The following is a 17,008-nucleotide window of genomic DNA, read 5'->3' as shown; positions in this document are numbered from 1 at the left end:
TTCATGCGTATGTTTAAAACATTATAACTTCTGAATGAATTGGAGGATTTTAATGTTTTAAAATGCAAACAACGCGTATTTTAATGAAGAATATTGAGAAATTCTAAGAAAGTCAGAAAAGTTTTTCCTCAACTTCTTAAAGTGAGAAAAACCTCATAAAAGAGGTTCAATATTCAAACGACCATAACTCCTACAATAGTGAATATATTTCAATGAAATTTTTTTCTGAGTTAGTGCTCATGGGTACCTATAAAAAAGTATTAGACAACATTTCCGTACAGCGTTAAACAAACTTATTAAAAATCAGAAACGAATTTTTAAGAAAAATCGACAAGGGGGTAGCTGCAGAAATTCTTCGACGAAAAAAAGAAATTTTAAATCATTCTGAAAAAATTATTTTCAGTTACGTGGGTCAATTATAGTCATTTTTGGTGGGTAGACATACCCTCGTAATTCTACGCATTTTCGTGAAAAAAATTCTTTACCGAAAATATCATTTCTAACTAGAAATATTTTTATCTGGGAAATGTTTCCCAGAAATATGGGAGGAATATTGTATCTTGGATCGTAACTATTTTTAAGTACATTAATACATGTAAATATTTCACCAATTTCAAGAGGGAGGATTGAGATATTTATATTGAATGGGTATTCAAAATTAGTTATCTTATTATTATCAATATCTTCTGAATATATCAATTCAAAAAATTCAACAAAAGCATTCGTTACTGATAAATTGTCCATCAATATACTATCCTTGTATGTATAACACGAGGCTGGTGACTTAGATTTTATTAATAAGTTGATAAAATTCCAAAACGATTTTATGCTTAGAAAAATATGTGATTTCTCATCAGAAAAGATCAAATAGTCTTTGTAGGATTTGGTGATGTTGAAAACGTTTGTGAAGTAATTTTGTACGTTTAATAAGGGAGATAATTTCGCTGGCAAACCAGAAAGGACAGGAAGAAGTTTAATAGGTAGTGGATTATGCACTAATTATGGGAGTCTACGTTTATGCTTTCAACTAGGAGACTTTAATTTATAGTCAATATGCGCTGATTTGTACGGGTGCTCGAAAAAGTATGTCACGAAAGTCACGAGAATGCAATTTAAATATGCTATTGAGAACTGGTTCGCCCTCGAGATGTTAAAGAGGAGTCAATGAGAGAATCCATAGATAAATGAGAGAAAAGAAAAGAGCCCTTATATCGGCGCATCGTTATCGAACATATTCTCCGACGTAGGGAAACTTTTTATTCGTTTGAGAATATTTTAACGGGGTACGGCGCGAAAATTTCCAATTAATGCTCTCTGACGATGCTTTGCAAGAATAATTCTCGATCCATATTAAACAATCTGCGCGATTCATCAAGTATGGAAATTCAATCGTTATGCTTCGTTCGATCTATTTTTATCGCTTGGAAATAATTTTACAAACGCGACCTACATTTTAGGTTATAAATTGCCACTCGAAAACAAAAGCTCTACGTTCTTCTACCTTAATACGATAATACAAACATAAATACCGGAGTATTCAAAACTTTTAAGCTTTTAGTTATTACGTTTAATTATCAAGATATTTCTCGGGTCTCGAGAATATCCAGATAGTCTTCGCGGCAATTTAGAGACGCTTTTTTCGTCCGTTGGTAATTAGTCGTTGATACGACTGATTAGGCGACGAAGGTACGACCCTCGAGAACCTCCACCGTGTTCTCTTGGAAGATCGAATTATCTACTTAATGGGTGATAATTGCAGCAGAGCTGGTGCCTGCATTTGACGCAATTCGGAACAACCCTCCTCGAGTTATAACGAAATTCTGTCATTTCCTGAAAGCTCTAACTTGGCAATTATTATTATTTATAATAACAAACTTCTTTCATCGCCGTCAATTAGTTTCTGTGTCTAACAGAACTCGAAACGCATCGAATTTAAAAATCGAGATGTCAATTATGTCAACTGCAGATAAAAAAAAAAAAAAAAAATAGCAGAAACCGTAGTATACAATGTTTTCCTATCGCGTGTGTTTCTGACAGTTTGTGACAAATTTAAAATCGGCGACGCTTTGAGAGATCAACGGTCCAATTATCGAAGATACGCGTTACACTCCAACAGTTTGCTATGACCACTCGAAGTTCCGTGTTTGGAATAGTGGTACCCTCTCGAATAATAGAATCTTCATACGGTTTTGTACAATGCGGGCAAACTAATTATTCGCGACTTATTCAAACGATGACGATTTACTCGGTTCAACTTTCCACGATACAGTTGGTGTATTCAATCCGTTCCACGCGAGGGAACATGGAGCAGTTGTCTGTGTCTGTTAATTCTATGATGGTGAGGTTCGTTCGTTAATCTCGACCGCCTTTTCCTGGTTCGGTTCAGTGGCCCACGGCATGGGACAATAACGCGGTTGATTGTAATGGAGCCCGTGGTGCTGGTATTAGAGGCTCATTGTTCCGCGAAGCGGCTTCCCCTTTCGCTTCTTCTCCTTCAACTTATTCCGAGTTCTAATGTCGATGCACATTTCTCCAAAGAACTTCGCGGAACTGTTTCCATTTCTGTTATAACATAAACGACGATGCCGGGTTGTTCGAACCACCGTTACACTTTCGGGATTTATTTGTGGCACGAAGGGAAAGTAAAGAGTACATAATAACAAGGAGAATTCTGTTGAAAGTTTGCACAGTTGTAAATTTAGTTATCCGGTTTAAGAATATATAACATTATAAAGGAGGATGCTTAATAATTTATAAAATATTGTTCATTAAAGTTTTACTATGATCTATAAATACAGAGTGTTTGGATAAACCTGGGAAAAATTTTAATGGGAGATGCTGGAGGCCAAAATAAGACGAAAATCAAGGATACTAATTTGTTGATTGAGGCTTCGTTAAAAAGTTTCCGACCATACAGTATATTTTCAGTAAAGAATTTTTTTCCTGAAAGTACATAGGATTTCAAGGGTACGTGTATTGACCAAAAATGATTAAAATTAACCCCCGCAACCAACCATAATTTTTCCAGAACGATTTGAAATTTTTTAATTTTGTCGAAAAATTTGTCCACATTCCTGAATTTTTTTCTCGAAAGAGCGAAGGAATTCGGAGGTATGTGTATTCTTCAAAAATGATTGTAATTGACCCCCGCAACTGAAAATATTTTTTCCAGAATGATTTGAAACTGTTCATTTTCGTCGAAAAATTTCAACAGTTACACCTTGTCAATTTTTCTTAAAAATTCCTTTTCCATTTTTAGTAATTTTGTTTGACGCGTTACAAAAAAATTGTTTACTACGTTTTTGTAGGTACCCATGAGCTCTACTTCCGCTCAAAATTTTATTGAAATATATTCACTATTGTAGGAGTTATGGCCGTTTGAAACTTGGACCAATTTTATGGGGGTTTTTCTCACTTTACGGGGTTAAGAAACAACTTTTTCAATATTATTAGAACTTCTACATATTCTTCACTAAATTACGCGTAATTTGTCTTTTTAAATATTAAAATCCTTCAATCCGTTCAGAAGTTATGACATTTTAAAGATTCGCATGAAATTTCAGGGAAACATGTCAATGGTATGGTCAGACAAGAAATTTTCGGTAATGAATTTTTTTCTCGAAACTGCGTAGAATTTCGTGGGTATGTTTATTCACTAAAAATGATTGTAAGTGACCCCCACAACTGAAAATAATTTTTCCAGAATGATTCCAAACTTTTTAATTTCGCCGAAAAATTTCAGCACCTACACCCTGTCAATTTTCTTTAAAATTCGTTTTCCATTTTTAATAATTTTGTTTGACGCCCTACAGAAAAGTTGTCTAATACTTTTTTGTAGGTACCTATGGGCCCTTATTCAGAAAACAGTTTCATTGAAATATATTCATTATTGTACGAGTTATGCCTGTTTGAAAATTGGACCATTTTTAGGGGGTTTTTCTCATTTTGCGGGGTCAAGAACCAAGTTTTCCAATATTTTTAGAATCTGTACATATTCTCCACCAAAATACGCGTAGTTTGCTTTTTTAAACGTTAAAATCGTCCAATCCGTTCAGAAGTTATGACGTTTTAAAGATGCACATGAAAATTCGGGCAGATATTTCTGGCCAGAAATTATATTTTCGGTAAGGAATTTTCTTCTCGAAAATGTGTACGATTTCAAATGTATGTGTAATGACCAAAAATGATTGTAATTTACCCCTGCAACTGAAAATAATTTTTTCAGAACAATTTGAAATTTTTCATTTTAATTTTTTAATAACTTTTTAACGAAGCCTCAATCAGCAAATTGATATTCTTGATCTTCGTCTTATTTTGGCTTCTAGAATCTCCCATTAAAATTTTCCCCTGGGTTGACCGAACAGCCATAATTTAAAACTATCAAGTGTCGATTACTAAGGTAAGTTTCTTCTCTTAATATAGATCAATTTGAACACTGAAATTCATTATTCAATTTTCAAGTGTCTCTGTATTTATTAAAACGTATACTATATAAAAATATAAAAATTTGATATAGATAATAGGGTGAAATTCTTTCATCCACAGTAATTGAAAACAATGGAAGCATTAAGATTTACTTCGCTAATGAAGAGAAATTTATTTCATGAACGAAGATATTTTATTTAAAAGATAATTAATGTGTTTATGTGTTTGAGTTTGACTATTCAAATTTATATTAAGATGAAAAAATTGTGTAGTTATCGGGTATCGAAATTGAACCTTCTGTCTACGAATGAAATGTAAAGTTTACGAACGAATCTAAAATTTTTATCCGTTAATCGTGAATAAAATTTACCCAACTCTGACGGGGAAAGGCTCGTTGGGTGTTTTTCGCGGAAAGAATGTCACAGGAGCATCGTGCTATTCAGCATGTTGTGCGCTTTTTATCGCTTTCACCGATAATCCACTGTGCTCGTCGGTGTGTTTGTGTGTGTGCCGTGGTAAATCGCGTTTTACGCCCGGTATATATTCATACTCTCCCGGTGACAGGAAAAAGAAGATACTTACTCATCAAGATACCAAGATACACGAGGAGGAGGCATCGCTGCAGCCTATTGACCCGTATTCGCTGCCTCTTAAACGAAATCCCGCGTTCCGATGAGCTTCGAGCTACGTTCTACAATATCGTAGAACACCCCTGAAATTTTCCTGTTTCTCGATACGAATAACATGTATCAAGGTTTTATATACGCAGCCCCATCGAAAAATAACTTAACTCACGTGGATGAAATAGAAATGTTTGTACGACTATTTCGACTCTACATAGTCTGTTTGCAGATCATTAAGTACACTGTTGTTTAATAGGCGCTTGTTGTCTTTGGTGCAACAGAAAGTTTTTACGCGTTGGTGTTCAAGTGCAATTTATTTCAACGGGGGTTTTAATTTACTGTACGTTTAATTATAATATAATGAGTGAAAAGTAAAATCTGGGGATGGTAATAATACGAGACATTTGGTATTAGTGAATCTGTACAGCTTCGATAAATTTTCGAGAGTTTCCGAGTATTAATTAATGATTTCTACATATTCATAATATTACGAAAATCAGACTAAATTATGTAAATTAACCATAAAAATTTTATAACACCCTTGAAGTGTAATTAGAATGAAAAAGATGCTATAGTTTTGCACCAATTTCATGTTTCTAGACTTTATCTCAACTGTATAATTACTTTCTTTGAATTTTTCTTTTAAATTATAAAAATCTTAAAAATGTCAGCGGTGTTTATAGTCGTGCTCCATGTATATTGCGTTTCCTGACGTTCACCCTTGACCTTTCGTAGACGCTTTCCACAAATTGGGAATAATACGTAGGAGAGGTTCTCAAACGACGTTTTGCTTAAATTAATTGAAACGAAATTCGGTTAATGTCGACAGAGAGGAACGTGCCACGCCTTTCGAAACTCGACTGTTGGTTTTTTTCATCAGTTAGCTTGCAGGTTTTACACGTTCGATCGGGATGCGTGCATTCAAGAATCGGTTTAATTTGCAGAGTTTCGTCTGGGTGCAAGTTGAAGAGGCGTAACTTTGTTAATCGACGGTTCTGAAGCGTGCAGCGTCTGATAGTATTCCGCTTGAATTATTCCACGTACAGGAAGAATGGATAATTGCAGAAAATACGTTAGAAAGGATTAGGTGTGTCACGTTTGTTAATTTTATAAATAAACAGGCAGGGAAGACCGTACAAATTGAAAAACTTTAACGTAGTCACGATTCTATTCTTGAATAAATAAATTGGCACGAACGGTCGTATGCTTCGATATGTATTAAAATTATTTTCTCTCGTCAAACAACGCGTTGTTATATTGTATATGAAAGCATTTATTAGAGGAAATATGAAATTCTGTTATAGAGAATATCGGTTATCTTTCGTTAAAATATTTCGTACATTTGCGTTATTGCATATTTAATATTCTGAGTGAACTGCTCTATCGTCAACAACAAAGAAAAATTAATAACAGTTTCGATCAGAAATTTAATAGATCCGAGATTTTCAAACTAGTTTATTATCAGAAGTCGATTTCAAATATTGTTTCTTCGTGGAATCTTGCCTCACTCCTGAATATTCAAGGAAGTCTTGGGAAATTCCTAAGCCGCATAAAGTGCTTGAAATTCCTTTAATATCAAATTGAATTCGTTATCCTTTCATGGTTCGTGTTCGTACTATTATTACAGTTATTATTATTAGAGATGTTCTTATTATTATTCGAGTTAACTTGAAATGCACCGAGTTACTGATATAGCTATACCTCTGTTGGACAGTTGCTATATTTAAAAGATTAAATATAACTTCGTACGTTACAACTGGTATCTTAAATAACTGATCGATGAACAGATTCCTCAATCTGGAATCGTTTGTCGTGTTTTCAGTCATGATTAAATACTTCAGTTTCTGTAGATTCTTAGTATTATTTTTCGAAATAATTATTTCACACTGTGCAGTTTGAAAAATTGCGCGTTGGATTATCGAAAATCAGAGATCCATCGATTTAAACAAAATATTAAGGAGAATGATGAACAATTCTTTTGCAAAAAATTGCTGCAACTAAATTCTGCAACTGATTCGCAAGCGTGTAACGTGTTTTGCAATATCACGTGCGGTAGTTTTACAAAGTGCCCCTAACCGTTTCCATTAACAGGCTGTATTCGATCCGACCCAATTCACAAAGCGTATTTATCGATGCTCAATCCAGTCGAATGAAAAGCTCTTTTTCAGTGGTGTCCAAAAATAGCTATCTGCACTCATTTTCAGAAAGACACACTAACGCAAACCTGAAAATTCATCTACGATTCTTCACTATGTAAATTTTTTATGGATTTCTTAAGTTTCTTTACGACTGTGAATCTATTTTCAGTCAATATTTCAATAAGTAATATCCGCTGTTTCCTTTCGTCTCTGTTTGCTAGGAATATCAAATACGTCTTTACCTAACGGGTTTTCTCGATAATGTTTAAATTCAAGGAGCCTTTATTAAAAATTGGAAGTTAACACTATCGATAGCTGTCGTTTCGTGCCGTGGAAAGCGATAATATCCTTTGTTTCTTCTGTCAATAGCAGAAAGCACTCTTCGATAACGTTTAATATCACCTATAATTAATTATATTTAAAATAATCATTAATTCAGAATTCGATATTCATTATAACATCGTTAATTGCGATGATTTTCCAATTTCTGCTTTAGGAACATTTATAAGCGATTATTGGGCAGGAAACGTGAACAAATTAGTTTTCATCTATTTTTACTCGTACATTATCAGCATCGAACTAGATTAGGGGGTTGTAAACCGTTTCAAGATTGCCACTTGTAAGTTTTCACTTTCCTGCTACTGTTGTATCTTCGTACAAGCTCCTCTTAAACGATTGCCGTCGAGAGGGCTTTTTGTTTCGTGCAACGTTTCCAATAACGCGTTGCTGTTCGCCCTAGACGTCGTTCCGTGTGTTTGCGCGTGGGTGTGCGTGCGTGTGCACAGGTAGTGCGTGCCCCGTTTTCACGGTGGTGTCGGGGATCCATTCGCGGTTGCAGCGAACCGACAATCTCATCTCCGCAGAAACACACTGCCTCCTACTACACACAGAGGTGAAGGAGCGATGCTCGAAGCTCTTTAATTAACGTCTCTAACAACGTTGCACATACTCGCAAGGTAACTGGCTCGGTTACCAAAGCGTCGAGAAACGAACGAAGACTTTGGGTATCGTGCGTGTTGAAGCGTGTGGCCGTCGTTACGACAGCGCGAAAGTAGTTTCGAACCTTTTGTTGCCAGAGTGTGGTTCGCCTATCCCCCAGCCTCGGTTTTTTTTTCTCTTTCTTCTCGTCTTCCGTTTTGTTTAGATAGGGACTTTGGACGCGCGAGCAGACGCGAACCTATGGTTTACGCGCGTTAAACTTTTTCACTCGCGTTTCGTTCGTTGATCGAGGAAGATCGTCGAATTGGCGATATGGAATACTCATTATAATAAATATGACTTGTAATAAATATGACGTACGAGTATTATATCAAACGAAGAAGAGAATTTCGATAATTTAATAATTTGAACTGAAAATCGAATTGAATTCTATGCGTTTGAAAATTTATTCAAGATTAAATGCTCTCAAGAACGCGATGGGAGAACAAACCAGATTTTCCTTCGACTTATTTTTGAATTAAGAATATTTCTATCGAAACGACTCGCGGTGAATACTTTTGCAGACTGGTTAAAACTTCGTCGCGTTGATTGCGTTGTATTGTAAATAACATGTCGGGTTTTCTTGATGAAAGCTCGTTCGATCGCGCGGCAAGAAATTGTTGCTTCGAAAGCCTCGTATTTTCTGGCAGGACCGTCGAATTTTTATCGCTGAACGTCAATTGTTCGGCAACGGGAAACTCGTCTCAACGAATTAACAAAAACTGCTGGAAAAGCTGCGAGGCACGTGTCATAAACTGAATTTATTGCTCAGCACCCGGGTCCCGCGTGCGTCGTAAAGAAAAATTCTATGCATTCGCAATGAATGACCGTAGAACAGAGTAATAACCGCGCTGCTTGTCTCCTATCCTCGACGCCTGTCGTTTGGGTCGTTTGTGGAAATTGAAAGAGACGTATCGTTGATGGACAGCGAGCGTTTGTATATTTTTGCCTCTCAGATTTCGCGAAGAACCCATCGCGTCCAGTTAATTTTGATTTTTAGTTTATAACTAAACCCCTAATCGCAAAGATTTATTAAAACTTATTTAAATAGGACGAGATAAGGTATAGCTACATTGTTTAACACTAAACCTATCGTGACCGGTCAAATGACCGTTTTTAAACTTTTGTTTAGAATTTCTAACATACAATGTTATTGTAACGCTATTTAATTTTACGACTTTTCTATAGTATACGTGCAATGAATTTTACAATATTCACTTCTATTCTTATTGTTTGTTTTCTGAGAAATATATGTAGTATGTCTTGCCTACCGATTTATATTTTTTTTGTATAAAATCGGAGAAAATTTGGTATCAAATCCCGGTTAGCTTACGATGTAAATATGAAATATATGTATAGCAAAGAGGAAAGGAGAGAATCTACAGTTCCCACTGTCTTAGAACAGTCTAACAACGCGCATTAAAAATAGTAAAACTTTGGACGCGTGCAGTTCCGAAACTACTAGTGTTTTATCTATAATCGAGCCATTGTTAGAAGCGGCAAAGCCTCTCCTTTAAAATGGTTTTTGGTTTTTGTCGATCGGACTTACCGTTTTCGAGATATCGTAATTTATATAAAAGGTAATTTTTAAAATTTCGTTGTCTCTCGCTTCCCCGTGTTAAAACAGGCTATTAACGCGTATTAAAAATCACAAAACTTTAGACGCGTGCAGTTCCTAAACTATTAGTGATTTATTAATAATTGAACCACTGTTGGCAGCGGCAAAGCCTCCCCTTTAAAATGGCTTTTGGTTTTTGTCGATCGGACTTTCCGTTTTCGAGATATCGTAAGTTATGTAAAAGGGTATTTTTCTTAATTTGACTATCTCTGTCTCCGTCTGACGCGTCGCGTCGTACCTCCTTGTCGCGCGTGAGTCGAGACAGTCACGTGACCAGGAAGTAGTAGTATTTCCAAGAATTTACTACGCACTGTTTACTATTTTCACGCGCGCGAGTTCATTGATATCAATGAAACGTAACAAACGCTTCGGACCCTTATATCTCCGGAACTAACCACCGCATCGACTTGAAACTAAAATCACGATATCTCCGGAACTAATGAAGCTATCGACTCGTACAAACGCTCATTTTCAAGGGCATTTCATCCCCTATCCGATGACTATACCAACTATTATAATCTATGCTATCTTCTATGTTTGTTTTAACATTTACTTTGTCTCTACATACCCAGAGAAGTTTCAGTAATTCCTACTGATCGTACAACTAGTATACGATAAAACTGGACCATAAATTGTTTATTTAATTGAAACTGAATTTAAATACAGGATGTTTGCGTACTTACTAGCCAGCACTTTTTCTTAAATAGTTGTTTTCTCTAGAACTAACTGCGGTATCGACTTGTAACAAAATTCGTTTTTAAGGACGTTTTATCTTCTATCCGATGAAAATTAACAAATTTTTTAACATAAAGTAGAAGGATATCTTACGAATAAACATCAAAACAAAACTTTCTATACATACAATGCAGAAATTAGAAGTACGTTGCCTTGTAAAAGAGAACAAGAAAGTCATTTGACCGATCATGGTAGAAATGGGTACACATGAAGTGCCGGTAGGTTTAATATTAACGCGTTCACTGTCCGATCTCTTAGCGGCGTATCCAAAAGCTTGGTGTTATGACCCGTATACGGATCATAGACAGTGAACGTGTTAAAGAATGCTGAAGGTACTGCATCCATCCCAGGACTTTTCGATATATCCAGATGATTTAATTTGATAAATATTGTCGCTAATGTCAACGGCGAAATTAGATATTTAATAGCGTTAAAATATATTTTCGTTCCGAGTCGCAGCCGCGTACACGATACCAGCGATTAAATACTGGACGCGTGAAATATGTAAAATTGCACATTAAATTTGTCGAACGAGCACCTACAGTTCCGCATTATTCAAACGCCCGGGCGTTCGCGTTCTGAATTTTGCAGAGATTAAACCACCGCTCATGCGTTGCTCGCTTTTTGGAAATTATTAACGAGGAAATTTGACAGGGAAAATCTTGGTCGCGCGACTTGTAGGAACGCCAGGCCAATAATTTAACACCGTCACAGCATTGCGTCGCGTATAATTCACATAACTCGACGCGGTATTCCATCTCAGATCCCTAACTCCTTCGCTGCCTCTCATCAAATTTTTTTCTCTCCTTTCCTTACGTCTTCGTCGAATTTGATATTATCTACCTTCTAATAATTATTTTACCAATTTTTTTTTTCTGTACAATCATCACAGGCTAAACGATCGAGTATTCTTGATTATTTTGTCACTTTTATAAAATTCACGCGTTATTCATTCCTTCTTTTATCAAATTTTTTCCCCGCCAAAATTCCTTTCCTCTCCTTTTCTTCTTTTTTTTCTTTCTTTGCAAATCTTTTTAAACGAGTGTTCTCGATTATTTTGCCACTTTTATAAAATTGTGTAAATCATTCCATAAATAAAGTTATTCGATTCTAACCATATTGAATCTTATTCCAGGTACGTATACGCCAGTGACAATAATTCTTGCTGAATAACATAGGGTAAGTGTTTCCATATGCTGTTGTACATGGGAGGGACGGTTGCTTCATCACGAGCGAAATTGGAGGTGAAAGTAACTGGCAGGAATGACCATAAGTGAAGATATATTGCGTAAGTGGGATCCCTCGTTGGACCTGTCGCTTTGATTATTGCCCTTCGATCGTTCGTGCTACATGGAACGGGCCATTTTAATGTCTTCCACTTAAGTGTCTCGAAATACAATTGTGGACAGTATTACTTCGTGGATATTAACGCTAGAATTACCAAAGCACTCAAAACGACTCACTCGTAATTTCTAATAAAAATTAACTAGACTGAATTTTGGAAAACTTACTATAATTCTCTATAAGAGAATGAATAAACACTTATTTCCATTGCATTATAAATTTCTTCGCGTATCTATCGTTCTAATTCCTTTGGTACAAATAAATACACTACAGGGTGTTTGGCCACCCCTGGGAAAATTGTAATGGGAGATTTTAGAGACAAAAATAAGACGAAAATCAAGAATATCAATTTCTTGACTGAGGCTTCGTTAAAAAGTTAATAAAAAATTAAATTAAAAAATTTCAAATCATTCTGAAAAAATTATTTTTGGTTGCAGAAGTCGATTACAATCATTTTTGGTCATTATACATACCCCCAAAATCCTACGCATTTTCAAGATAAAAATTCAAGAAGGTGCCTAAATTTTTCAACAAAAAAGAAAAATTTCAAATCGTTCTGGAAAAATTATGTTCGTTTGCGGGGGTCAATTACAATAATTTTTGGTGAATATACCTACTCCCGAAATCCTACCCAATTTCTAGAAAAAAATTTAGTACGTCGAAACTTTAAACGTTAATAACTTTTTAACGAAGTCTCCATCAACAAATTAATATTCTTGATATTCGTCTTATTTTGGCCTCTACAATCTCCCATTAAAATTTTTCCCAGTGGCCGAACACCCTGTATAATTGTCGGTAGTTCCAGTGTTTAAATAAGAGTTTAGAGTTGTTAACTTGTTGATTTTAGCAGGAATTTTAATGGCAGACGAACACAACGTTGACCAACTTATTTCGTACCACGGAAACACGATCGTCGAGATCCATTATCTTGAAACACAGGGAGAAAAACGAATGCATCCTTTCTAAATAGCTCGTAATATAATACTACACATGGCAGGTATTGGTAGACAGTCTGGTTTGCAGAGATTTCGTGTTTCCCTCGTAGACGAATCTCTCTGTGATAAAATCCAACGAAATGCGAAACTGTTCGCCGGGGGGTTAGTCCGCGTGGAAAATGCGATCTGCCGTGGAAAATCTCTTCGGAAAATTTCCAGCTCTCCAGAAGCTTTGTGCACTTTTACGCGGACCTGTATGCGAATGTGTTCTCTTGCATTCTTGAAAACTTATTTGCGAAAACATACCTCGGAATTGGATGCCTTTTAAACGTAGAGAACGATCTAAATCCCTCTATGCGAACTTTATCGACGATTTTCAGATTTTTAAGCCACTTTTCAGAGATCCTCGTCGCGATCCCCGTCCCGTACGTCGTTTCGTATTCGACTGCATCCACGACGGAAGCATACAATTTTACTTACCTGCCGACATTCTAAAAATTAACACTCGGTGAGTGGAGAAAAAATATTTAATAAATTCTTATTTATCAACCCTGCATAAAATAACTTTCTCTCGAGATTTCGATTACTTTTACTTTCTCTACAACAAACATAATTGTTTCACATGTTTTCGCTGCAAAGTAATTTCATATGTATCGTAACATATATTTATACTTGAACATACAAAAAGGATTTTAAAGCTTAAGATTTCTACGTTTTGACCACATAAAGCATTTTCATAGAGACTTCAATTTTGATTAATTTTTTTATTCTAATTACGAACGATATTTTTACATACAGGGTGTTCGGCCACCCCTGGGAAAAATTTTAATAGAGGATTCTGGAGGCCAAAATAAGACGAAATTCAAGAATACCAATTTGTTGATGGAGGCTTCGTTAAAAAGTTATTAACAATTAAATTCAAAAATTTCAAATCGTTCTGGAAAAATTATTTTCGGTTGCAGGGGTCAATTACAATCATTTTTGGTGAATACACATACTTCCAAAATCCTATCCACTTTCGAGAAAAAAATTCGAGTACGTGCTGAAAATTTTGGGTGAAAAAAAAGATTTTCGAATTGTCTTAGAAAAATTATTTTTAGTTGCAGGGGTCAATTGCAAGTATTTTCGGTCAACAGACATACCTCCGAAATCCTACTCAGTATCGAGAAAAAAATTCCTTACCGAAAATATAATTTCTGGCCAGAAATGTCACTCGAAAATTTCATGCAAATCTTTAAAACGTCATAACTTCTGAACGGATTGGACGATTTTAATGTTTAAAAAAGCAAACTACGCGTATTTTGATGGAGAATATGTACAAATTATAAAAATATTCGAAAAGTTGGTCATTGACCCCGCAAAATGAGAAAAACCCTATAAAAATGCTTCAATTTTCAAACAGCCATAACTCCTACAATTGTGAATATATTTCAATGAAACTTTTTTCTGAAGTAGAGCTCATGGGTACCTACAAAAAAGTATTAGACAACTTTTCTGTAGGGTGTCAAACAAAATTACTAAAAATGAAAAACGAATTTTTAAGAAAAATCGACAGGGGGTAGGTGCCTAAATTTTTCCACGAAAAAAAAAATTTTTAATTAATTCTGAAAAAATTATTTTCGGTTGCGGGGGTGAATTACAATCATTTTTGGTCAACAGACATACCCCCGAATTCCTACTCAGTTTCGAGAAAAAAATTCCTAAACGAAAATATAATCTATGGCCAGAAATGTCTGCCCGATTTTTCATGCGAATCTTTAAAATGTCATAACTTCTGAACGGATTGGACGATTTTAATGTTTAAAAAAGCAAACTACGCGTATTTTGATGGAGAATATATACAAATCGCAAAAATATTCGAAAGGTTGGCCCTTGACCTCGCAAAATGAGAAAAACCCCCTAAAAATGGTCCAATTTTCAAACAGCCATAACTCCTACAATTGTGAATATATTTCAATGAAACTTTTTTCTGAAGTAGAGCTCATGGGTACCTACAAAAAAGTATTAGACAACTTTTCTGTAGGGCGTCAAATAAAATTATCAAAAATGAAAAAGGAATTTTTAAGAAAAATCGACAGGGGGTAGGTGCCTAAATTTTTCCACGAAAAAAAAAATTTTTAATTAATTCTGAAAAAATTATTTTCGGTTGCGGGGGTGAATTACAATCATTTTTGGTGAATAGATGTACCCCCGAAATCTTGCGCATTTTCGAGAAAAAAATTCAGTACGGTCGGAACTTTAAACGTTAATAACTGTTTAATAAAGCCTTCATCAACAAATTGGTATTCTTGATTTTCGTCTTATTTTGGCCTCTAAAATCCCCCATTAAAATTTTTCCCCGGGGTGGCCGAACACCCTGTATATTTATATATGAACATGTAAAAACGATTTTAAAGTTTGAGATTTTTACGTTGTTTGTTCGCATGGAACATTTCCATCGACACTGTTCAAATTTGGTTCATTTTTTTATTCTAATTGCGAACAATATTTTTACATATATTTATATCTTGACATATAAATTATAAATTTTATTTCATATCTATCGTAATGTATTTGGTTTCATATGTATCGTAAGTAACTTGAAATCGGATTAAAATTTTCGATATGTTACGTAACACCATATTTAAAAAGTCTTATTTATCAACTCTGCATAAATTAGCCTTTTCTCGAGATTTCGATTACTTTTACTTTCTCTTTACATAATTGTTTCACACGTTTTCGCTGCAAAGTGATTTCATATGTATCGTAAGTAACTTGAAATGGGATTAAAATTTGAGAGATGTTTACGTAACACCATAATTTGGCCAATCTTCTGTACATTCGCATTTTTTTAAATTAACGAGTATAATTTCAAGCGTAACATTGTGTAGCTTTTATTCAACCGAAGAATATACGGTTGTTGTGCGCAGAACATTTGTAGTGGACGCGGATTAATTTCCAACCGTAGGTTTCGCTGGAGTTTTTTCAGTTAATTATTAAGTCAATTAGCAGCCAGTGCAACGTAGGTAGCTTACCGAAGTATAAAGTTTACCGTAGTCGTTAAAGCATCGCTAAAGCGATTATGAAACTATCTCCGGGCGAAAAAGTTTGTAGAAAATCTCTTGCTACATTGAACCGCTCGCAAGAATTTGAGCTGATCCGCGATAGTGCTAAAATTGAATCTACCGATCAAACAGCGGCGTTAGTTTTTGTTTTCATAATGAATCGTCGTAGATCTCCAAGCTGAAATTAATCCGGAATGTCGTTGAGCTCGTTATTTCGCCAGCTACGACAGAGTAAAAAATACAGTTTCGTTAAAAAAAGGTTCAAAGTTTGTATACTCACCGTTCTGGCCCCTCTTTCTATTTATTCGTACGCTCGAACCAGCTTTGGTTCGTTAATCCGAGCAAGACAACCGATTTCTCTGTCGTCGCATGATTTACAGCCCCGCGAAATTCGAGGAACGGGAATTTGGAAAAGTTTCGATTGTCTCTGTCTCCGCGAACGGGAAGTTGTATCTCGGAGACGAGCAAACGGACGAGCGCATTCATTTCGAGGTCGGTGAAAATTTTCCGCCGCAAATACTAAGTGATTTCAGCGGCACGGATGCGGACTGGGGTGGCGAGACCAACCCCCAGGAACGGATGACGAAAGTCGAAAGAGTTTCGAGAGCTGCCCCCGCCAGGAATATCTTCGTGGCACCGCGACGAGAATGGAGGCAATAAAGGAAAATCGTTGAACTCGTTCCAAAAGTTCGTCGCCTCTTGATTTTATTTTCCGCGGGGTCAACGCGACTGTTCGCCGGGACATTAAATTTTCAATTATCGAGAGCCCGCGTCTGACTGTTCCCGCGATTACGTAGTGGTGGGCACGAAACACTGCGCGAAACTATTTCGATACTCGACCTTCGATGATAAAATTTATTCATATTGGACGAAATAACGAGGATTTCCAAGCTTAAGATTTCTACGTTCTGTTCGCGTGAAACAGTTTCTATGAACGTGTTCAATTTTGGTTCATTTTTTTATTTGAATTGCAAACGATATTTTTACATATATTTATAGAAGATACAAAAAGGATTTTGAAGCTCGAAATTAGTACGTTTTGGTCACATAAAACATTTTCATGGATATTTCAATTTTGAGTTCCTTTTTGTATTCTAATTGCGAATGATATTTTTTCATATATTTATACAAGGAGTTCGACTACCTCTGGGAAAAATTTGAATGGGAG

General features: G+C 35.6%; 1 protein-coding gene across 4 annotated transcripts in view; it reads left to right on the top strand.

Moving 5' to 3' along the window:
* The window catches only part of LOC143348048 (uncharacterized), a 271,690-nt gene that overhangs the window by 71,087 nt on the left and 183,595 nt on the right, over positions 1-17,008 (top strand). The window contains exon 2 of one of the 4 annotated variants that reach the window (XM_076777835.1): positions 11,653-11,805. The exons of the other annotated variants lie outside the window; for them this stretch is intronic. Coding sequence (XP_076633950.1) covers positions 11,781-11,805 — 25 coding nt within the window. The 5' untranslated portion in view covers positions 11,653-11,780. The remainder of the gene's footprint in view (positions 1-11,652; positions 11,806-17,008) is intronic. 4 annotated transcript variants of the gene reach the window in all.

This window comes from Colletes latitarsis, chromosome 11, assembly GCF_051014445.1.
Source record: "Colletes latitarsis isolate SP2378_abdomen chromosome 11, iyColLati1, whole genome shotgun sequence".
In the NCBI taxonomy this organism is placed as follows: domain Eukaryota; kingdom Metazoa; phylum Arthropoda; class Insecta; order Hymenoptera; family Colletidae; genus Colletes; species Colletes latitarsis.
This window is presented reverse-complemented; position numbering and strand designations above follow the sequence as displayed.